This window comes from Pristiophorus japonicus, chromosome 6 (genome assembly GCF_044704955.1).
Source record: "Pristiophorus japonicus isolate sPriJap1 chromosome 6, sPriJap1.hap1, whole genome shotgun sequence".
Lineage (NCBI taxonomy): Eukaryota > Metazoa > Chordata > Chondrichthyes > Pristiophoridae > Pristiophorus > Pristiophorus japonicus.
The window spans coordinates 126,248,205-126,272,526 of record NC_091982.1 but is presented as its reverse complement, the minus strand read 5'-3'; the positions used below and the strand labels follow the sequence as shown (position 1 = coordinate 126,272,526).

The 24,322-nt window shown below is 54.3% G+C and overlaps 1 protein-coding gene across 1 annotated transcript in view; it reads right to left on the bottom strand.

Annotated features, from left to right (window-relative positions):
• The window catches only part of btk (Bruton agammaglobulinemia tyrosine kinase), a 246,947-nt gene that overhangs the window by 73,576 nt on the left and 149,049 nt on the right, over positions 1–24,322 (bottom strand). Inside the window, exons 11-12 of the mRNA XM_070882169.1 lie at positions 6,142–6,269; positions 4,494–4,568 (exon numbers count right to left, since the gene is read on the bottom strand). Coding sequence (XP_070738270.1) covers positions 4,494–4,568; positions 6,142–6,269 — 203 coding nt within the window. The remainder of the gene's footprint in view (positions 1–4,493; positions 4,569–6,141; positions 6,270–24,322) is intronic.

Genomic DNA, 24,322 nt, shown 5'->3' with positions numbered 1-24,322 from the left:
TTTCAGGCAGGAATGCATATGGCAGAACGTACACGCCTGCAGCTGCACGACCTCAAATGACTCAGAGTCCGCCATCAAACGTTAATGTGAGGCAATTGACACCTTGTTGGCACTGCGGAGGTGATCATCGAGCCCATCAATGCCACTTCAAACACTATGCGTGCAAAGGCTGTGAAACAATGGGATACCTCCAGCAAATGTGCAGACGAGCTGCAAACCCTGCAAACCACCACGTTGCAGAGGAAGACCGATCCATGGCGGATCAAACTGAACTAGAGACTCGAACCAAGGAGGCAGAAGTGTACGGGGTACACACCTTCACCACGAAATGTCCACCGATCATGTTAAAAGTTCAACTGAACGGAATTCCAGTATCCATGGAATTGGACACTGGTGCGAGTCAGTCTATCATGAGCAAAAAGGCCTTCGAGAGGCTGTGGTACAACAAGGCACACAGGCCCAAGCTGAGCCCTATTCATACCAAGCTGAGAACTTACACTAAAGAGCTGATCCCTGTAATTGGCAGTGCAGCAGTAAAAGTCTCCTATGATGGAGCAGTGCATGAATTACCACTATGGATTGTACCAGGAGATGGCCCCACACTGTTCGGCAAAAGCTGGCTGGAAAAAATCCGCTGGAACTGGGAGGACATCCGAGCACTTTCGTTTGTCGATGACGCCTCATGTGCCCAGGTTTTGAGCAAGTTCCCGTCGTTGTTTGAGCCAGGCATCGGAAATTCTCTGGGTGAAGGTGCAGATCCCGGTACACAACCCATCCACCACAAGGCAAGTGAGGTGCCATACATGATGCGAGAGAAAGTGGAATTCGAGCTGGACAGGCTGCAGCGAGAGGGCATCATTGCGCCAGTTGAGTTCAACGAGTGGGCCAGTCCGATTGTTCCGGTTTTCAAGGGCGATGGCACGATCAGAATTCATGGGGACTATAAAGTAACGATTAACCATTTTTCGCTGCAGGACCAATACCCGCTACCCAAGGCAGACAACCTATCTGCGACGCTGGCAGGAGGGAACGCTGATCTGACTGGTCAGAAACTGACACGGAGGCGGGTTCAGCGCAGGATCCCCACCCGCTGTCAATCACGGCCATTTTGACCGCGAACCCGCCTCCAAACCCGCGTTTGCAGGGCTGGGGAGATTGCGGTCTCTATCTCTGTAATCTCCTCCAGCCCCACAACCCCCCGAGATGTCTGCGCTCCTCTAATTCTGCCCTCCTGCGTATCCCTGATTATAATCACTCCACCATTGGTGTCTGTGCCTTCTGTTGCCTGGCCCCAAGCTCTGGAACTCCCTCCCTAAACCTCTCCACCTCTCTACCTCTCTCTCCTCCTTCAAGATGCTTCTTAAAACCGACCTCTTTGAACAAGCTTTTGGTCACCTGCGCTAATTTCTACTGATGAGGCTCGGTGTCAAAATTCCTTATCTCATAACACTGCTGTGAAGCACCTTGGCACGTTTCACTATGTTAAAGGCGCTATATAAATACAATATGATCGTGAGTGGGGATAGCTTGTGCATGTGCTTGGGTATCACAGCTTGCAGTTTGCTTGTGGATTTGGTGCTCGTTTAAAGGAGAAACAGTTTATCATCACAACTTTGCAAACTAACATAATGATCAGGGCAGTCTGACCACGGCCCGAGGCTCTGCAAGCTGTTCTCACACCTCCTCCCTCTGGCAACATACTGAGCAGGCCCAACACAACCAGAAAGCCGAACAAGGGGCCTCACGCAGGAAGTGAGCGCTCTGAGATTGAGTGACAGTGTGCAGCACACGAAAAGCTGTGTGCCCCCCAGTTGTGTGCCTGTCAGTGCTGTGTTTCGCACACGGTCTGCCCACCTTTGTGATTTTGCAGTGCTGTACAACCATTCAAGGGAGACCTTCCCCCATTCCACTGGCACCTCTGCTTCCACAAGGAGGGTCTCACTGGAGGGGGGGTCTTCAGCTGTTAGAAGTGTCAGCTGTGGCTCAGTGGGTAGCACTCTCGTCTCTGAGTCAGAAGGTATGGATTAAAGCCCCACTCTAGAGACTAGAGCACAAAACCCAGGCTGACACTCCCAGTGCAGTGCTGAGGGGAGTGCTGCACTGTCACAGGGACCTTCAGCAGTCACTGTAAACACTGCACCTACTTTTCACCACCACTGCCTCATTAAGGGCTGCTGTTCATAGAATCATAGAAATTTACAGCACAGAAGGAGACATTTCGGCCCATCGTGTTCGCACCGGCCGACCAAGAGCTACCCAGTCTAATCCCACTTTCCAGCTCTCGGTCCGTAACCCTGTAGGTTACGGCACTTCAGGTGCACATCCAGGTACTTTTTAAACGTGGTGAAGGTTTCTGCCTCTCCCACCCTTTCAGGCAGTGAGTTCCAGACCCCACCACCCTCTGGGTGAAGACATTTCCCCTCAACTCCCCTCTAAACCTCCCCCAATTACTTTATATCTATGCCTTTCTGATTGTTGACCCCTCTGCCAAAGGAAACAGGTCCTTCCTATTCACTCTATCTAGGCCCCTCATAATTTTATATACCTCAATCAGGTCTCCTCTCAGCCTCTTCTGTTCCAAAGAAAACAAACCCAGCCTATCCAATCTTTCCTCATAGCTAAAATTCTCCAGTCCAGGCAACATCCTCGTAAATCTCCTCTGTACCCTCTCCAGTGCAATCACATCTTTCCCGTAATGTGGTGACCAGAACTACACACAGTACTCCAGCTGTGGCCTAACCAGTGTTTTATACAGTTCAAGCATAACCTCCCTGCTCTTGTAATCTATGATTCAGCTAATAAAGCCAAGTATCCTATATGTCTTCTTAACCACCTTATCAAGCTGGCCTGCTACATTTCATTACATTTCCTCAGTCCGCACAATGCCCCAGCAGAACTCCTGATGAGCAGAACTGGGCCTCCCAGAAAATCTACGATAAAACTGTAGCAATTCCAAAATCTTTGGCTGAATTTTTTTTACTCGTTTAAACCTAAACATAAATTCTTCACAGTTCAAGGGAACAATGGAGAGTATTTGGTCCCCCTTCCTGCCCCGCCTCCCCACGCCCCCCCATGCCCTCTGTTTTCCCCGCTAGTGCTCTGCCTCAATCTCTGACACCTGTCCTCGCCACATCCCCATCAGCCACCCATTCCTGATGGGAGTCTCTCCGAATCCCTCGACGTCAGGAGCGAAATCCCCCTCTCAGGAGAGGTTGAGAGCAAAGTGTACAAACCGCAGGGAGGTACCCAGAACGTACATCATGGAGCAGGCCATTCGGCCCAACCAGCCCATGTTAGCATTTACTGTCCATACAGGCATACAGTCCTAATCACATTCACCTGCCCTGTTCCCATAACCTTTCAACCCCCTTTCCTCCATCCCCCTGTCCAATCTAAATTTAAATGTTGACATGGAGGGGAATTTTAACCCCCCAAAAGTGGGTTAGGGTTAGGGTTAGGGTCAGGTGTGATGTTAAAAATCTCAATCCCGAACCCATCCCACCTCAAACCCGCCCATGTCTGGTTATAACCGAGGCGGGATGGGGCTGGATGAACAAACTACTCCCAGGAGGCAACTTGCTCATTTCAATATTTGAACGTGGCAGTATGCCTCAGATTTGTTCCTCCATATCCGGTTTATTCCTGGCCAGCCGGCTTTCCCAGGCAAATGGCAAATCAAGTTCAACACAGATAACTGTGAGCTATGACATTATGGTAAGGGAGCTCACTGATTACTTGGAAAATAACAATCTAAGAGGGGTAGAGGAACAAAGGGATCTGGGATACAAATACACACATCACTAAACGTTGTGACACGGGTTAGCAAGACCATAAAAAGCAAACCAGGAACTAGGGTTTATTTCCAGAGGGATAGAATTGTAAAGTAGGGAAGTTATGTTAAACCTGTATCGAACCTTGGTTAGACCACACTGAGAGCATATTATTTAAAGGATATAGAGGCACTGGAGAGGGTGCAGAGAAGATTTACAAGGATGATACCAGAAATGCGAGGGTATACATATCAGGAAAGGGTGAACAGGCTGGGTCTCTTTTCTCTTGAAAAGAGAAGGCTGAGGGGTGACCTAATAGAGGTCTTTAAAATGATGAAAGGTTGCGATCGAGTGGATACAGAGAGAGTGTTTCCACTTGTGGGGAAGAGCATAACTAGAGGCCATCAATATAAGATAGTCACCAAGAATTCTAATGGGGAATTCAGGAGAAACTTCTTTACCCAGAGAGCGGTGAGAATGTGGAACGAATAGTATCAATGCATTTAAGGGGAGGCTGGATAAATATATGAGGGGAAGGGAACAGAGGGTGATGCTGATAGATTTAGATGAGGAAAGACGGGAGGAGGCTCGAGTGGAGCTTAAACACCAGCATGGACTGGTTGGGCCGATTGGCCTGTTTCCGTGCCATATATCCCATGTGAATCTATGGAATACCATAACCAAATCCTACTATAACCAAATGTTACCATAACAGACTCCTACCGTAACCGAATCCAGCTGTCAGTGGGGCTTTGCTCCTCTGCTGTGACACAGGATGCCGTAACCTGGTAACAAGCCCTACAGTGGACCAGTAAAAGCAGGGTGTCAGTAAAGGGCAGAGACATGCAATGGCGGAAAGTTGGGAACGCTCCGTTTGACATGCTCACATTTGAAAGTTGAAAAAATGAGCCCCTGGTGCTAATGATTTTCAGCTTTCTGTAAATTCGGTGTTTGCGCTCCAGGAAGGAAGTGCAGCACTAAATCAAACGCTCCACTTCGTGTTACAGGGGGCAGGCGGGGTGGTGAGTGGAGCAGCATTACACACTGGGCCATGCAGCGCTGCCGGGATCCGAGGCTCCTCCCCTTCCTTAAAGGGAAAGGCCCATCGCTACATGCTGCCCATTGGGACCCGTGAGCTGGGCCCCGACAGCGGCCGCCATTCGGCCTGATCCCCAAGCACTGCGACACAATCGACAAAATCAAAAAGCACCATTTTTGAAATATTGCACCTACCTCGGCCACCTCCCCTTTAACTCTCGCTCCCCAAGCGCCCGGCCTCCCGATCGACACCTCCTGTAGCTGTCGGTGTGTCGCCCAGCGATGCTGCAGGGGGCGGGACCTAAGTTCTGGTCCGGGGTGGTACAGGGGCGATGCGCACGGCAGTGATGTCACAATCTCCGGACACAGGAGGTCGTGGTACAATGCCATAGCGCCGCCGCTAAACCTGCATCATTCAGTCTGTACCTGCACAATCCCACCGACAGTGCGGCACTCCCTCAGTACTGCCCCTCCGACAGTGCGGTGCTCCCTCAGTACTGCCCCTCCGACAGTGCGGTGCTCCCTCAAACAGCCCCTCCGACAATGCAGCGCTCCCTCAGAACTGCCCCTCCAATAGTGCGGCAGTACCTCAGTACTGTCCCTCAGTACAGCACTGAAGTGTCAGTCTGGATTATGTGCTCAAGTCTCTGGAGTGAGACTTGACCCCCTGGCCTCCTGACTTAAGAGGCGAGGGAGCTGCCCACTGAGCCATCTGGTCCTGAGTATCGCAATACTGAGCCACACGGAGCAGGAAAGAGTTACATTCAACCACTTGACCATGCTGACCCCACTGAACCTTGACCAGGTGATAGGAGGCCGAACCCATCCCCTCCCCTCCCCCTCCCTCGCCCCTCCGCTCCCCGCTCCCTTCCCCACCCCTTCCTCTCCACCGCCCCTCCCCTCTCTCCTCCCCAACCCCTCCCCTCTCCTCTCCTCCCCATCCCCTCCTCTCCCCACCCCCTCCTCCTCCTCTCCCCCCCACCCCCTCCTCTCCCCACCCCCTCCTCTCCCCCCCACCCCCTCCTCTCCCCACCCCCTCCCCCTCCCCCAACCCCTCCCCTCTCCCCTCCCCTCTCCTCCCCTCACCCTCCCCCAACCCCTCCCCTCTCCTCTCTACCTCCACTTCTCCCCTCCCCCTCCCAACCCTGCCCCTCCCCCTCCCAACCCTTTTCCCACCCCCTCCCCACTCCCTCCCAACCCTTTCCCCACCCACTCCCCTCTCCCCAACCCCGCCCCTCCCCTCTCCCCGCCCCCTCCCCGCCCCCACCCCTCTCCCCACCCCCTCCCCCCATCCCTCTCCCCACCCCCTCCCCCAAGCTTTAGGCGGCCATACCTGCTGCATTGTGCTGGTGATAGTTGATGAGTTCTGGGATGGAGTTGAAGGGATGTTTCTCCGCAAGGTAGTACTGGTTGGATGGCGTCACGCACACTGTGTAGTGTTTGACTTTTCCGCTCTGATCCCTGAAAGATGAGAGACAGCACAGTGTGAATACAGGAGCAGTGCCTTAGTGTCCGTTCAAGCACTCACTCAACAGTAGCATTGATCTTGGTTTACACCACCTACATCACGAGAAGTCAGGAGTGTGATGGAATACTCTTCACTTGCCTGGATGGGTGCAGCTCCAACAACACTCGAGAAGCTCGACACCATCCAGGACAAAGCAGCCGCTTGATTGGCCCCCCATCCACCACTTTAAACATTCACTCCCTCCACCACCGGCGCACCGTGGTTGCAGTGTGTACCATCTACAAGATGCACTGCAGCAACTCGCCAAGGCTTCTTCGGCAGCACCTCCCAAACCCACAACCTCTACCACCGAGAAGGACAAGCGCAGCACATGGGAACACCACCACCTCAACGTTCCCCTCCAAGTCACACACCATCCTGACTTGGAAATATACCGGCCGTTCCTTCATCACCACCACCTTCTGAAGGGTCGAGGGATGGCCAATAAATGTCAGCCTTACCAGTGACGTGCACATTCCCAGAATTACTTTTTTTATACACAGTAAACTGAAGCGGGTGCTGGACTTGCATTGCCCAGGTTCAAGTGCTGAATACTCTCCACTCACCGGGGGCTCTCCCCGGTGTGACGAGCTCGGGCAGGTTGCTGTGGTTGTGGGCCCACAGCGCGGCCCACTGAAACCTGCATCTCATTGGCCGAGGCCACTGGAGACTGAGAATGGTCACATGGCTGTGAGACTGAAAGCTCTCCATCGGAACTACAGGTGCTCTGCCTTTAGCTCGGGGCTCGTACCCAAATAGGAACTTGGGGCTATCGCTTGCTGCAAGAGAAAATATTCCCAAACCCCGGCGCCAGGTAGATTGTGACGAGAGAAAGAGAAATAGAGAGAAATGAGAGAGAGAGAAAAGGAGTTAAGTTGTGGCCTGTGACGGGCCCAGAATCAGAGAATGTGCCAGCTCAGCCAGAGGCCATTCTGCCCATCATACCTGTGCCGGCTCGGTGACAGTACCATCCACATAGTCCCACTCTTTGCCTGTAGCCCTGCTAATCTCTTCTGTTTAAGTATTTATCCAATTTTCTTCTGAAAGCCACATTTGAATCTGCTTCTACCGCCCTTTCAGGCAGTACATTCCAGATCACAACAAGTTGCTGTGTAAAAGTTATTTTCATCATGTCGCCTCTGGTTCTTTCGCCAATTGCCTTAAATCTGTGTCCTCTGGATACCATCCCCTCTCCACTGGAAACAGGCTCTTCTTATTTACTCTATCAAAACCGTTCATGATTCTGAACACCTCCAGCAAATCTCCCATTAACCTTCCCTCCGCCGAGGGGCACAACCCCTGTCTCTTCACATAACTGAAATCTTTCATTCCCGATACCATTCTCGTCAATCTCCTCATGGTTAAAGGGGGGTTGGTTAAAGGGGGGATGGTTAAAGGGGAGGGTGGTTAAAAGGGGGGTGGTTAAAAGGGGGGTGGCTAAAGGGGAGGGTGGTTAAAGGGGGGGTGGTTAAAGGGGGGTGTTTAAAGGGGAGGGGGGTGTTTAAAGGGGAGGTGGGTGTTTAAAGGGGAGGTGGGTGTTTAAAGGGGGGGTGTTTCAAGGGGAGGTGGGTGTTTAAAGGGGAGGTGGTTAAAGGGGAGGTGGGTGGTTAAAGGGGTGGTGGTTCAAGGGGTGGTTAAAGTGGGGGGGTTAAAGGGGTGGTGGTTAAAGGGGAGGTGGGTGGTTAAAGGGGTGGTGGTTAAAGAGGAGGTGGTTAAAGGGGAGGTGGCGTGCGCGTAACTAAATAATTGTCCGCTTTTCCTGTCGCGGCCCGTTGCCTCTTTGATCGCGGGGTCCATGTTGGGATCTGTCAGCCCGGCGCTCCGCTCGAGTGTCGGGTTGGTGGCACGGCCCCCCCCTCCCCAGGGGTCCAGCATGGCCCCCCCCTCCCCGGGGGTCTAGGCAGGGCCCCGCTGAGTCTGCAGCCTGGCCCTCCCTGTTAATGAGGGGGAGGGCCCCTCCTACACGGCAGCGCTATGCGGCCCAGTGCATAGCTCTGCGCCCCGCTCCCACCCCACAGAGGAAGTGGAGCCCGTTATTTTGTGCTCCACTCCCTCACGGGGCGATAATCCCAATTTCGAGAGCGGGGCAGGACATCCGTTCCTGCCGCAAAAACTCCCGCCTCACGGAGGTTCCGCCCCCAGACGGAGCGCCACAGAATTTCTCGGCCACAGCCTGTGTCTATAAAGCCCAGGATCCCAGATGCCTTTTGACAGCCTTCTCAACTGGTCCTGCCTATCCAAAGATTTGTGTGCACACATCCCCAGCTCTCTATGGTCCCGCACTCCCTTTAAAATGGCATCATTTAGTTCATGGTTCATGTCTCTGAGCCGTACACACTCGGTACACACCCCGAACGCACCCGGGGAGGCCAGAATTTCTGGGTCTATATGTTTATAAAAGACCTCCGGTTCCCTTTTATGTTACCCGCTAATCTATTCTCATACTTTCTCTGCCCCTCGTTCTCCTTTTTCAGATCCCCTGTACTTTCTGCATTCAGCTTGGTTCTCGACTGAATCATGGACCTGACATTTATTCACCCAGGGAGCTCTTGCTTTGAAGGCCCTCCCTTTCCCCACATGGGAATGCTCTACCCAAACTATCTCCTCTGTGAAGGCCGCCATTGCTCGGTTACAGCTTGCAGCTTTTAAATATGTTGTTGTTTATAAAAGTAGAGAGCTGCAAATCTCACACCTAATACCTGTCGACTGTGAGCTGCTCTGTTTTACCACAGCGCCTCAGACCTGGCTGTGTTTTGATGGGCTCGCCACACCTCAACGCTCCATTCCCTGTGTATCACTGCAAGCTCAGTGAGGGAGCGGCCAGCGTTCCACACTGGTACTGAGCACTCCTTCAAAATTATACACTCTGCCACAAGGTGATGCTCGACACACATATACACACTCACACACACACATATACACACTCACACACACACACACACACACACATATACACACTCACACACACACACACACACACATATACACACTCACACACACACACATATACACATATACACACTCACACACTCACACACACACATACACACTCACATACACACACATATACACACTCACACACACACATACACACTCACATACACACGCATATACACACACACATACACACTCACATACACACACATATACACATTCACACACACACATACACACACACATATACACACTCACACACACACACACACACACACACATATACACACTCACACACACACACACACACATATACACACTCACACACACACACACACACACACATATACACACACACACACACACACATATACACACTCACACACACACACACATACACACTCACATACACACACATATACACACTCACACACACACACACACATATACACACTCACACATACACACACACACATACACATACACACACACACATATACACACTCACACACACACACATATACACACTCACACACACACACACACACATATACACACTCACACACACAAACATACACATACACACACACACACACATACACACACATACACATACACACACACACATACACACACATATACACACTCACACACACACACATATACACACTCACACACACACACACATATATACACTCACACACACACACATACACATACACACACATATACACACTCACACACACACACATACACACACACACACACACACATACGCACACATACGCACACACACATACACACACACACACACACACACATACACACACACACACACACACACACACATATACACACTCACACTCACATATGCAAGCTCACACACACACACACACACACATACACACTCACATATTCATAAACACACACACACACATACATACACACTCATACACACTCACACATATACTCACACATCATCATCATCATAGGCAGTCCCTCGGAATCGAGGAAGACTTGCTTCCACTCCTAACATGGATCCTTAGGTGGTTGAACAGTCCAATATGAGAACTACAGTCTCTGACACAGGTGAGACAGACAGTGGTTGAGGGAAGGGGCGGGTGGGACAGGTTTGCTGCACGCTCTTTCACTCACACACTCACACACACATACTCTTACAACAGCAACAACTTTTTATATAGCGCTTTTAACTTAGTAAAACATACCAAGGCGCTTCACAGCAGTGTTAAAAAGCAAAAAAATATTTAATACCGAGCCACATAAGAAGAAAATACGGCAAAAGCTTGATCAAAGAAGTAGGTTTTAAGGAGCGTTTTAAAGGAGGAAAGAGAGGTAGAGAGGCGGAGAGGTTTAGGGATGGAGTTCCAGAGTTTGGAGCCCAGGCAGCTGAAGGCATGGCTACCGATGGTTGAGCGATTATAATCAGCGATGTTCAAGAGGGCAGAATTAGAGGAGCGCAGACATCTCGGGGGTTGTGGGGCTGGAGGAGATTACAGAGATAGGGAGGAGTGAGGCCATGGAGGGATTTGAAAACAAGGATGAGAATTTTGAAATCGAGCCATTGCTTAACCGGGAGCCAATGTAGGTCAACGAGCACAGGGGGTGATGGGTGAGCGGGACTCGGTGCGAGTTAGGACACGGGCAGCCGAGTTTTGGATGACCTCAAGTTTACGTAGGAGGCCAGCCAAGAGTGCGTTGGAGTAGTCAAGTCTAAAGGTAACTGTCATGTATTCAACTATCAGTGCAACCCATGTATAAGCTGACCTAAGTTGTACACCGTGAGAACACTGACCACTAGGTGGTGAACTTGTGGGAGACACTCCTAACCTGGACTTTCAGGTATAAAAGGGGAAGCTCCACCCACCTTCATCATTTGAGGTCTTGGTAATAAAGGTAACTGGTCACAGAGTGACCTTCTCTCAAGTATGGGCCTCGTGTGCATTTATACTGCATAGTAAGGACATATCATTGGCGACGAGAAACTGGGATTTAAACCACGCGAGCATGGCCACTAGCAGCACAGAAGAGAGGTACTGTGTTGGTGATGATTGGGACGACTTTATTGAGAGACTACAGCAAAGTTTTGTCACTAAGAAATGATTGGGATAGGATTCGGCCGACAAACGCAGGGCTCATCTCCTGACGGTTTGTGGATTCAGAACATACTCCCTGATGAAGGAACTTCTAGCGCCAGAGAAGCCGGCGGACAAGACGTTCGAAGAGCTCAGTAAGTTGATCAGCGAACACCTTAAACCGGCGAGCAGCATGCACATGGCGAGACACCGGCTTTACACGCACTGGCGGCGAGAAGGGCAAAGTGTTCCAGACTTCGTGGCAGATCTCCGGCGACTGGCGAGCCTATGTAAGTTCCCAGATGTATGCAGAGTGGAGATGCTGCGAGACTTTTTTATTGAGGGCATCGGGCACGCTGGGGTTTTCAGGAAACTGAATGAGACCAAAGACTTGACCTTGGAAGCGGCAGCTCTGATAGCCCAGACATTTATCTCAGGGGAGGAAGAGACCAGAATGATGTATGACAAAAATCTTGGCTCAAATGCGGCAAACGACCAGGGAGTCAACATTGTTAACGCGGCACACAGTTCTCTAGGCAGACAGGGGCAATCGGACATGCTCCAGCATGTAGTCGAACCCAAAGGGGGAATTCAACAGAGACAATGGCTAGCTGAACGGTGATTCATGCTATCGCAATGGACAATGCGGCCAGTAATGGGGCCATCAACACCTGTTAATGGTGCGCTTAAGGACAGTTACAGAGACAGTCAGAGACTATCGACTGGTAATGGACCTTTTGTTTCCAACAACGGGGCCTCCAGCTCATTCTGGAGGTGTGGAGGCAAATACCCTGCCAGAGCTTGCAGGTATCAGCAATATACCTGCAGAAACTGCAACGTCAGCGGTCACTTGGCCCGTATGTACAGGAAGTCTTCAGCCAGCTTGATGTACAAGGAGGATGGGCCCGATGTAAGCCCTACGAGGCCAAATGAATACTATGGGAAATCGCTGGAAGCTGAAGTTCAGTGAGTTCATGTGGAGCACATATCCAGTTCATATACCAGGATGCCACCGATAATGATGAAAGTGCTCCTCAATGGCATCCCAGTATTAATGGAGCTAGACACAGGGGCCAGCCAGTCCCTGATGAGTATCAAACAGTTCGAAAGGTTGTGGGTGTCCAAGGCCAGGAGGCCAAAATTATTGCCGATTGATGCACAGCTACGGACATATACAAAGGAGATCATTCCGGTGCTAGGCAGCGCCACGGTAGTCGTGACCCACAAAGATTCGGAGAACAGGTTGCCACTCTGGATTGTCCCGGGGGACGGTCCCGCACTACTGGGGAGGAGTTGGCTTGCTGTCATGAACTGGAAATGGGACGATGTCAATGCAATTTCTTCTGTGGAGTGAGGATCATGCTCACAGGTCCTGGACAAATTTGACTCATTATTTCAACCTGGCATTGGCACTTTCATGGGGGCCAAGGTAGTGATTCACATAAACCCGGACACCAGGCCGGTGCCGTACGTGATGCGGGAAAAGATAGAATGCGAATTGGACCGCCTGCTGAGGGAAGGCATCATCTCGCCAGTCGAATTCAAGGTGGATGGGTCGGTCAGGATATGTGGTGATTACAAGGCCACCATCAATCGGGTGTCACTCCAAGACCAGTACCCGCTACCGAGAGTGGAGGACCTCTTTATGATGCTATTCGGTGGCAAACCTTTTTCAAAATTGGACCAGACCTCAGCTTACATGACCCAGGAGCTGGCGAGTGAGTCGAAGAAGCTGACCACCATCACGACACACAAGAGGTTGTTTGAGTATAACAGATGTTCGTTCGGGATTCGTTCGGCCGCCGCGATCTTTCAACGAAATATGGAAAGCCTCCTCGAGTCGATTCCAAGGACAATATCCTCATCACGGGTTGTGATACTGAAGAACACCTCCACAACCTGGAGGAGGTGCTCCGCAGACTGGACCAGGTAGGGCTGCGACTGAAAAAGGCGAAGTGCGTCTTCTTAGCTCCAGGGGTAGAATTCCTGGGGAGGAGGGTAGCAGCAGATGGGATCAGACCCACTGCACCCAAGACAGAAGCGATCCAGAGAGAATCCAGACCCCGTAACACGACGGAGCTGCGTTTGTTCCTGGGGCTCCTGAACTATTTTGGTAACTTTCTTCCCAAATTGAGCAGCAGTGAGAGCCGCTACATGTGCTCCTACACAAAGGTCGTGATTGGGTCTGGGGGGACAGCCAGGAAAGGGCTTTTGATAGAGCACGCAATTTGTTATGATCCAACAAACTGTTAACGTTATATGACCCGTGTAAGAAACTAGTTCTAACATGCGATGCATCGTCCTATGGGGTCGGGTGTGTGTTGCAGCATGTGAATGCCAATGGTCAGTTACAGCCGGTAGCTTATGCCTCCAGAAGTCTGTCCCAGGCAGAAAGGGGCTACGGGATTGTAGAAAAGGAAGCACTAGCATGTGTATATACAGTAAAAAAAATGTACCAGTACCTGTTTGGCAGGAAATTTGAGCTGGAGACAGATCACAAACCCCTAATGTCCCTTTTCGCCGACAACAAGGCCATAAATGCAAATGCATCGGCCTGCATACAGAGGTGGGCACTTACGTTAGCCGCCTATGACTACACAATTCGGCACAGACCGGGCACTGAAAACTGCGCCGATGCACTCAGCAGGCTCCCACTAGCCACCACTGAGGGGGCAACTGAGCATGATGCTGAGATGGTCATGGCTGTTGAAGCTTTGGAAAGCGAAGGCTCACCTGTGACAGCCCGTCAGATTAAAGTCTGGACAAATAAAGACCCACTACTGTCTTTAGTTGAGAAATGTGACCTGAATGGGGCCTGGGCAGCCATGTACGGGGCATGCCCTGAGGAATTTAAACCGTTTCATAGGCGCAAGGATGAACTCTCGATTCAGGCCGATTGCGTACTGTGGGGAAACCGAGTAGTCATGCCCCAGAAGGTCAGAGAGATGTTTATCAGAGAACTTCACAATGAGCACCCGGGCATTGTCATGATGAAAGCAATTGCCAGGTCACACGTTTGGTGGCCAGGGATAGATGCAGACCTGGAACTTTGTGTTCGCAGGTGAAACACGTGTGTCCAGCTGGGCAATGTGCCCAGGGAAGCCCCCCTTAGCCCCTGGTCCTGGCCCGCCAAGCCATGGTCACGCATCCATGTGGACTACGCAGGTCCTTTCATGGGAAAAATATTTTTGGTTGTAATAGACACCTACTCCAAATGGATTGAGTGTGCCATTTTAAATTCAATCACATCCTCTGCCACGATAGAAAGTCTACAGGCAATGTTCGCCGCCCATGGTCTGCCGGATATCTTGGTCAGCAACAATGGCCTGTGCTTCACAAGCACTGAATTCCAGGACTTCATGGCAGGCAATGGAATCAACCATGTCAGAATGGTACCGTTTGAGCCGGCCTCAAACGGCCAGGCGGAACAAGCAGTGCAGATAATCAAACAGGGAATGCTCAGAATCCAAGACGGTTCCCTACAAAGCCGCTTATCACGCCTCCTGTTGGCCAATAGATCCCGACCACACTCGCTCACAGGGGTTCCACCCGCAGAGCTGCTATTGAAAAGGACCCTCAAAGCCAGGTTATCCCTTAAACACCCCACTCTGAAAGAAATTGTTGAGAGCAGGCATCAGCACAATGTGACTACCATGACAGGAATGCGAGGACGCGATGTATTGATGTCAATTACCCTGCTTTTGTCCTTAATTACGCTGCAGGGCCCAAATGGCTTGCAGGCACTGTGATTGCCAAAGAGGGGAATAGGGTTTTGGTAGTTAAACTTACCAATGGACAAATCTGCCGCAAACACGTGGATCAAACTTAAAGGAGGTTCAGCAACCCCATAGAAGAAGCAGAGGAAGAACACGACATAGAGTTTACGCCACCACAGGTGACCGAACACCGGAACCAAGTGGAGGAGAGCCCAGTCACTGTGGGCAGTCTGGACAGGCCTGAGGCACCGCAAACAGCAGACACTCAGGCCAGTGCCCAACAACCGGAGCCCCAACTCAGGCACGCTACAAGGGAGCGTAGACCACCAGAGAGACTTAACCTGTGATCCCAATAAGACTTTGGCGGGGGGAGGTGATGTCATGTATTCAACTATCATTGTAACCCATGTATAAGCTGACCTAAGTTGTACACCTTGAGAACATTGACCACAAGGGTGTGAACTTGTGGGAGATACTCCTAACCTGGACTTTCCGGTATAAAAGGGGAAGCTCCATCCACCTTCATCACTTGAGGTCTTGGTAATAAAGGTAACTGGTCACAGAGTGACCTTCTCTCAAGTATGGGCCTCGTGTGCATTAATACTGTATAGTAAAGATATATTAGTAATAATGGCATGGATGAGGACATCAGCAGAAAATGAGCTGAGGCAGGAGCGGAGACGGGCGACGTTATGGAAGTAGAAATAGGCGGTTTTAGTTATGCCGCAGATATGTGGCCAAAAGCTCAGTTCAGGGTCGAATGAGACCCAGGTTGTGAACAGTCTGGTTCAGCCTCAGATTGATGCTAGGGAGAGGGATGGAGTCAGTAGTTAGGGAACGCAGTTTGTGGCGAAGACTTCGGTCTTCCCAATGTTCAGTTGGAGAACATTTTTGCTCATCCAGAACTGGATGTCGGACAAGCAGCCTGACAATTTAGATACCGAGGAGGGGTCGAGAGAAGTGGTGGTGAGGTAGAGCTGGGTGTCGTCAGCGTACATGTGCAAAGTGACGCTGTGATTTCGGATGATATTGCCGACGGGCAACATGTAGATGAGAAATAGGAGGGGGCCAAGGGCAGATCCTTGGGGGACACCAGAGGTAACGGTGCGAGTGTCATGTATCCTACATGGTTACTGCTTGTACTATTACAAGGTGTGCCACCAGAGGGCACTGTAGTGGGAGACTTGTAGGTTACCTGTACAGGTGTGCCAGGCCTTGTATCAAAGGCAGGCCGCCAGGTGTGATCCTCACTCTGGAGTTACATTAAATGGCCTAAGGTCACTACAGTTCAAGCACAACACATTGTCTCGTGGAGTTATTATTAGAGCATCAGAAGACACAACAATTGGCGACGAGATTACGGACCTTCATGCTAAAATGGCTATGTTGCAGCAGTTTGCATGATTGGGATGCCTTTGTGGAGAGGCTAGAACATTTCTTCACAGCAAACGACCTGGCAGGCGACAATCCGGCCACACTGGCTGATAAGTGCAGAGCTATCCTGCTAACCAGTTGTGGCCCATCATCTATGGCCTTGTCAGGGACTTGCTGGCACCAACGAAGACAACATCCAAGACATACAAGGAGCATGTAACGCTGATCCATGAACAACTCAAGCCCAAAGAGAGCATCCTCACAGCCAGACACCGGTTTTATACACAGCGATGGCCTGAAGGCCAGGAAATCGCGAAATATGCTGCAGACCCCAGGAGGCTGGCGGCACCATGTGATTTCGGCGACCACCTCACCGAAGCGCTGCGGGACATCTTTGTCATTGGAATCAGCCATGAGGGCCTTCTTCATAAGCTACTATCTGCGGATACCACAGTCACACTGCAGAAGGCCATCACCGTGAGCCAAGCAATCATGACCTCGACCTGGGGCTCTAGGCAGATGACTCATCCTCTGGACTCAAACCCGGCAGGTACTGTGCACAGAGTGCCGCCTTTTAGAGGCTGGACTGTAGAACGTGAATCTTCTCAGGGGGGAGAGAACAGGCCCCCGAGTCCCTTAACTCAGAGTCCGCCAAGGGGAGCTAATCGAGTAGCTCCATGCTGGCGTTGCGGAGGGCATCACAGGGCTCACCAGTGTCGTTTTAAAGACTATGTGTGTAAAGGCTGCAGCACAAAGGGCCACCTCCAGCGAATGTGCAAAAGAAATATGACTCACCGTGTTGATGAAGAGTCTGCAGATGGCCATGAATCCAGCGCAGATTATGAAGCGATAGTCAGAGAGGCAGCTCAGCCCCACGATAAGGTATATGGCATGTTTACCTGCACCACCGAATGTTCTTCATTGAGGATGGAAGTCGAGATAAACTGCGTTCTAGTCTTCATGGAAGTGGACACGGGGGCGAGCCAGTCAGTAATGAATCAAGGAGCCTTTGAGAGGCTGTGGGACAATCAGCTGAACAACCCGAGTTGGTCCCGGTTCAGGCAAAGCTGTGCATCTACACTAATGTACTTATCCCAGTCGTTGGTAGTGCAGATGTAAAGATACTCCATGATGGCGCGGTGCACTAGTTACCACTGTGGATTGTTGCAGATGATGGACCAATGCTACTCGGAAGAAGATCGATGGAGAAGATCCATTGGAAGTGGGAAGACTTCATCCCTCCAGCGATCAACATCCCCCGCGCTCAGAGGCAAAGCAAGCCCTCTTCTGAGGTTGGATCCAGCACCAGAGAGCAGACCAGCACAGCACCCGAGGCACAGACCGCTCAGCACGACTGCGTAGAGAGGATCCAGCTGGGACAACCCGAACGCACCTTCCAGGCTCCAGTGGCAGGACTCCGGAGGAAGAAAATCGGACCCAGTGGCGACTTCCCAGCTTCGGTGGCAGAACCCGGGGAGAAGAGGATCACAGCAGTCGACATCATGGATGAAAGAAAAATGCCGGCCAAACCATGAGGTGCAGCGCTGATGGAGCAACACGTGGCACCAAGCGAAGAAGAGGATTGGGGTAAAGAGAGCAAGGTTCTCTTAAAGGAGGCCTATAACCCACCACACTTAAAGGGACAGTTCCACACTCTCAATCAATGTAACATCAACTGTGAGTTAGATGTAAAATGTGTAATTGATGATCAGAGTTGTGTAAATGCAATAAGCAAAGAAAAGTCACGTGATTGCAATCGGAGCTACAGGTTATTTACAATAAGTAACGAAACATTGCGTGATGTAGGATTTCAACTGCATTCAGTCAATGCAGCGGGCAAACACTCATCGGGAGCACACAGGTCCAGCGAGCTACCTAATGCTGTAGCCTGCATCCCTGGGACCAGAGTGATGAACCATGGAGTGTGGCCACAAGCAGTTAATGTATACAACCTGCAGAGCAAGCGTTCTCAGGAGGGCAACGGCACTGGTATCGATACCCTGCCCCTGATGGGCTCTGCCTCTCAGGTACCCAATGGCACCAACCGCCACGAGCCTGAAAGAGCAAACCATGCTAAGGCGCAGCCCCGAGACCCTATCGTCACCAAGGCCATACCCAGGAACGAATGGTCACCCGCAACGGTTCTCCCAAATGGGACCTGGACCAGCCAGGATCTCAAACCAAATAATGCCCAGGCAAGCAAGACAGCAGTTCCATGTGCACTGCTAGGTGACTGCTCCTCATGGAGCAGCAGCGATCTGGGGCGCAAGGAGAGGAGAGGGAGGTCACATCTGTGAACCTGCCCGACACTAGGAGCAACGGCAACAGCCCCGAGAGTAGGCAACTTGAGCCAACCGTGTTCCCACTGGCAGCACTGGGCACCCCGCCACCACCAGACTGCCTGGACACCATCCAGCAGCTCTGGAACTAATTTGTCCTCATGCACCGGTGCTGACCCCAGCACTGGTTCCTGGTATGTACCTCACCATTCAAATGTACTTGCCTCACCATGGTACTACGAATGCAATACTGTATATGCAAATTTATTTTGGACTTGAATGTATATGAAAGTAATTGAGCCACCGGCACAATCTGTATGTGGTGGGTGGGGGGGGAGAATGGAGTGGTCATGGACGCACAAACAGAAACCACCAGCACCTCCACTGCCAACCAAACATCACTTACTCACCCAAGATGGAAACGACCCTCCAAGGGTCAACCAGATAGAGCTAAGCCCAGAGCACAGTCAATGTATGAAGATGATTTGCACTAAGGACTTGGGGGAGAGTGATATCATGTATCCAGACATGTTTACTTCTCGTACTATTACATATGATGTGCCACCAGAGGGCACTGCAGTGGGAGACTTGCACGTTATCTGTACAGGTGTGCCAGGCCTAGTATAAAAGGCAGGCCGCCAGGTGTGATCCTCACTCTGGAGTTACATTAAATGGACTAAGGTCACTACAGTTCAAGCACAACACATTGTCTTGTGGAGTTCTTATTAGAGCATCAGAAGACACAACAGCGGGGCTGGGAAGAGAAGCCATTGCAGGTGATTCTCAGGTTACGATTAGATAGATAAGACTGGAACCAGGCGAGTGCAGTCCTACGCAGCTGGACGATGGTGGAGAGGCGTTGGAGGAGGATGGAGCGGTCAACTGTGTCAAAGGCTGCAGACAGGTCCAGGAGGACGAGGAGGGATAGTTTACCTTTGTCAGTCACAAAGGATGTCATTTGTGAATTTGATGAGAGCCGTTTCAGTGTACATACACACACACACACATGCACACACATACACACAATCATATACACATACATAAACACTCTCCACGCTCACACACTCATACACATAGATACACACTTGCACATATACAAGCACACACTTATTCACATACACACATACACACTCACACACAGAAATATACACACACATAAACACTCATACACACATAGATACACTCTCGCACACACACACACACGCTGGAGGAGAGAGGAGAGGGGGACAGAGAGAAAGAAGGGATGGGAGGCTTGATGAGTGGCAACAGGGGGATTAAAGGTGGGGGTGGTGCTTTCCAGTGATGGTGTTCCCGAAGGCTGTCTTTCTGTCGGACAAGACTGGAATAGCAGCACATCGGGGAGTGAAGCTGCATTCTCTCCCCATGCACCCGCCCCTCCCCACACACACTCTGGATTGTCATTTCTGGGCAGAAGGGAGAACTGTGCTTCATGGAAGGGGGGGGCAGGAGCGGGGGGGGGGGGATATCACTTTCCTCTCCTGATACCAGCAGGTATGGGAGGGTGAGATCCTGGGCATTGGATTTCAGTGGTGGAGGGCAGTAGGAGTCTCCTGGCTCTGTGTGAAGACAAAGTGAGGGTGAGGGGAGAGCAGGGGCAGATCGTGAAATCAATGTGAGTGCGAAGGTGGGATACACAGAGAAAAAAGAATCGGGGGTGGGGGGCATGACATACTGAGCCAATATTTATCCCTCAATCAACATCACTAAATCAAATTATCTGATCATTATCACATTGCTGTTTGTGGGAGCTTGCTGTGTGCAAATTGGCTGCCGTGTTTCCTACATTACAACAGTGAGTACACTCCAAAAGTACTTCATTGGCTGTAAAGCGCTTTGGGACATCCTGAGGTCGTGAAGGGCGCAATAGAAATGCAAATCTTTGTTTTTTTGCCTTAAACATAAGAGAGTGAGAAGCAGAGGGGGAATTTCCACGCTATATAAAACCAAACAACATTTGTTTGAATATGCAAATCAGTTAGGTATTAACGATCAGGGAAACCAGACTGACTGCAAGCAGTTCCGTGCGGGTCTGACTCCACACTGCTTGGGGGCAAGGTGGTGCAAGCCTTTCCTTTAATTGGTAAACCTGGAGGATGGCCCAGGCCCCCTCACCCAGCAAACACAGGCTGGGCAGGGAGGGGGGATGAGGGCAGTGGGAGAGAGAGCAGGTGGGGGGGGAAGGGGGGAGGTGGTGATCGGGGAGAGGGGTGGTAATCGGGGGGAGGGGCAGGGGTGGTGATCGGGGGAGGGGCAGGGGTGGTGATCTGGGGGAGGGGCAGGGGTGGTGATCTGGGGGAGGGGCAGTGGTGGTGATCGGGGGGAGGAGCAGTGGTGGTGATTGGGGGGGGTGGTGATCGGGGGGAGGGGCAGGGGTGGTGATCGGGGGGAGGGGTGCTGATCGGGGAGGAGTTGGTGATCGGGGGGAGGGGCAGAGGCGGTGATCGGGGGGAGGGGCAGAGGTAGTGATCGGGGGGAGGGGCAGGGGTGGTGATCGGGGGGAGGGGCAGAGGCGGTGATCGGGGGGAGGAGCAGGGGCGGTGATCGGGGGGAGGAGCAGGGGTGGTGATCGGGGGGAGGGGCAGTGATCGGGGGAGGGGCAGGGGCGGTGATCGGGGGGAGGAGCAGGGGTGGTGATCGGGGGGAGGGGCAGTGATCGGGGGAGGGGCAGGGGCGGTGATCGGGGGAGGAGCAGGGGCGGTGATCGGGGGGAGGGGCAGTGATCGGGGGAGGGGCAGGGGCGGTGATCGGGGGGAGGGGCAGGGGTCGTGATCGGGGGGAGGGGCAGGGGTGGTGATCGGGGGGAGGGGCAGTGATCGGGGGGAGGAGCAGGGGCGGTGATCGGGGGGAGGAGCAGGGGTGGTGATCGGGGGGAGGGGCAGTGATCGGGGGGAGGAGCAGGGGTGGGGATCGGGGGTAGGGGCACGGGTGGTGATCGGGGGGAGGAGCAGGGGTGGTGATCGGGGGGAGGGGCAGGGGTGGTGATCGGGGGGAGGGGCAGGGGTGGTGATCGGGGGGAGGGGCAGGGGCGGTGATCGGGGGGAGGAGCAGGGGTGGTGATCGGGGGGAGGGGCAGTGATCGGGGGGAGGAGCAGGGGTGGTGATCGGGGGGAGGGGCAGGGGTGGTGATCGGGGGGAGGAGCAGGGGTGGTGATCGGGGGGAGGGGCAGGGGTGGTGATCGGGGGGAGGGGCAGGGGTGGTGATCAGGGGGAGGGGCAGGGGCGGTGATCGGGGGGAGGAGCAGAGGTGGTGATCAGGGGGAGGGGCAGTGGTGGTGATCGGGGGGAGGGGCAGGGGTGGTGATCGGGGGAGGAGCAGGGGTGGTGATCGGGGGGAGGGGCAGGGGTGGTGATCGGGGGGAGGGGCAGGGGTGGTGATCGGGGGAGGAGCAGGGGTGGTGATCGGGGGGAGGAGCAGAGGTGGTGATCAGGGGGAGGGGCAGGGGTGGTGATCGGGAGGAGGGGCAGGAGTGGTGATCGGGGGAGGGGCAGGGGTGGTGATCGGGGGGAGGAGCAGGGGCAGTGATCGGGGGAGGGGCAGGGGTGGTGATCGGGGGGAGGGGCAGGGGTGGTGATCGGGGGAGGAGCAGGGGTGGTGATCGGGGGGAGGGGCAGGGCTGGTGATCAGGGGGAGGAGCAGGGGTGGTGATCGGGGGAGGGGCAGGAGTGGTGATCGGGGGAGGAGCAGGGGTGGTGGTCGGGGGGAGGTGGTGATCGGGGGAGGAGCAGGAGTGGTGATCGGGGGGAGGAGCAGGGGTGGTGATCGGGGGGAGGAGCAGGGGCGGTGATCGGGGGGAGGAGCAGGGGCGGTGATCGGGGGAGGGGCAGGTGTGGTGATCGGGGGGAGGGGCAGGGGTGGTGATCGGGGGGAGGAGCAGGGGCGGTGATCTGGGGGAGGGGCAGTGGTGGTGATCGGGGGGAGGGGCAGGGGTGGTGATCGGGGGGAGGGGCAGGGGTGGTGATCGGGGGGGGGCAGGGGTGGTGATCGGGGGGAGGAGCAGGGGCGGTGATCGGGGGGAGGAGCAGGGGTGGTGATCGGGGGGAGGGGCAGGGGTGGTGATCGGGGGGAGGGGCGGTGATCGGGGGGAGGAGCAGGGGCGGTGATCGGGGGAGGGGCAGGGGTGGTGATCGGGGGGAGGGGCGGTGATCGGGGGGAGGGGCAGGGGTGGTGATCGGGGGGAGGGGCGGTGATCGGGGGGAGGGGCAGGGGTGGAGATCGGGGGGAGGAGCAGGGGCGGTGATCGGGGGGGAGGGGCAGGGGTGGTGATCGGGGGGAGGGGCGGTGATCGGGGGGAGGGGCAGGGGCGGTGATCGGGGGGAGGAGCAGGGGCGGTGATCGGGGGGGAGGGGCAGGGGTGGTGATCGGGGGGAGGGGCGGTGATCGGGGGGAGGGGCGGTGATCGGGGGGAGGAGCAGGGGCGGTGATCGGGGGAGGGGCAGGGGTGGTGATCGGGGGGAGGGGCAGGGGTGGTGATCGGGGGGAGGGGCGGTGATCGGGGGGAGGAGCAGGGGTGGTGATCGGGGGGAGGGGCAGGGGCGGTGATCGGGGGGAGGGGCGGTGATCGGGGGGAGGGGCAGGAGTGGTGATCGGGGGGAGGGGCAGGAGTGGTGATCGGGGGGAGGGGCAGGAGTGGTGATCGGGGGGAGGGGCGGTGATCGGGGGGAGGAGCAGCGGTGGTGATCGGGGGGAGGGGCAGGAGTGGTGATCGGGGGGAGGGGCGGTGATCGGGGGGAGGAGCAGGGGTGGTGATCGGGGGGAGGGGCAGGGGCAGTGATCGGGGGGAGGGGCGGTGATCGGGGGGAGGGGCAGGAGTGGTGATCGGGGGGAGGGGCAGGAGTGGTGATCGGGGGGAGGGGCGGTGATCGGGGGGAGGAGCAGCGGTGGTGATCGGGGGGAGGGGCAGGAGTGGTGATCGGGGGGAGGGGCGGTGATCGGGGGGAGGGGTGGTGATCGGGGGGAGGAGCAGGGGCGGTGATCGGGGGGAGGGGCAGGGTTGGTGATCGGGGGGAGGGGCGGTGATCGGGGGGAGGAGCAGGAGTGGTGATCGGGGGGAGGGGCAGGGGTGGTGATCGGGGGAGGGGCAGGGGTGGTGATCGGGGGGAGGGGCGGTGATCGGGGGGAGGAGCAGGGGTGGTGATCGGGGGAGGAGCAGGGGCGGTGATCGGGGGGAGGAGCAGGGGTGGTGATCGGGGGGAGGGGCAGGGGTGGTGATCGGGGGAGGAGCAGGGGCGGTGATCGGGGGGAGGAGGAGGGGTGGTGATCGGGGGGAGGGGCAGGGGTGGTGATCGGGGGGAGGGGCAGGGGTGGTGATCGGGGGGAGGGGCGGTGATCGGGGGGAGGAGCAGGAGTGGTGATCGGGGGGAGGGGCAGGGGTGGTGATCGGGGGAGGGGCAGGGGTGGTGATCGGGGGGAGGGGCAGGGGTGGTGATCGGGGGGAGGGGCGGTGATCGGGGGAGGGGCGGTGATCGGGGGGAGGGGCAGGGTGGTGATCGGGGGGAGGGGCGGTGATCGGGGGGAGGGGCAGGAGTGGTGATCGGGGGGAGGGGCGGTGATCGGGGGGAGGGGCGGTGATCGGGGGGAGGGGCGGTGATC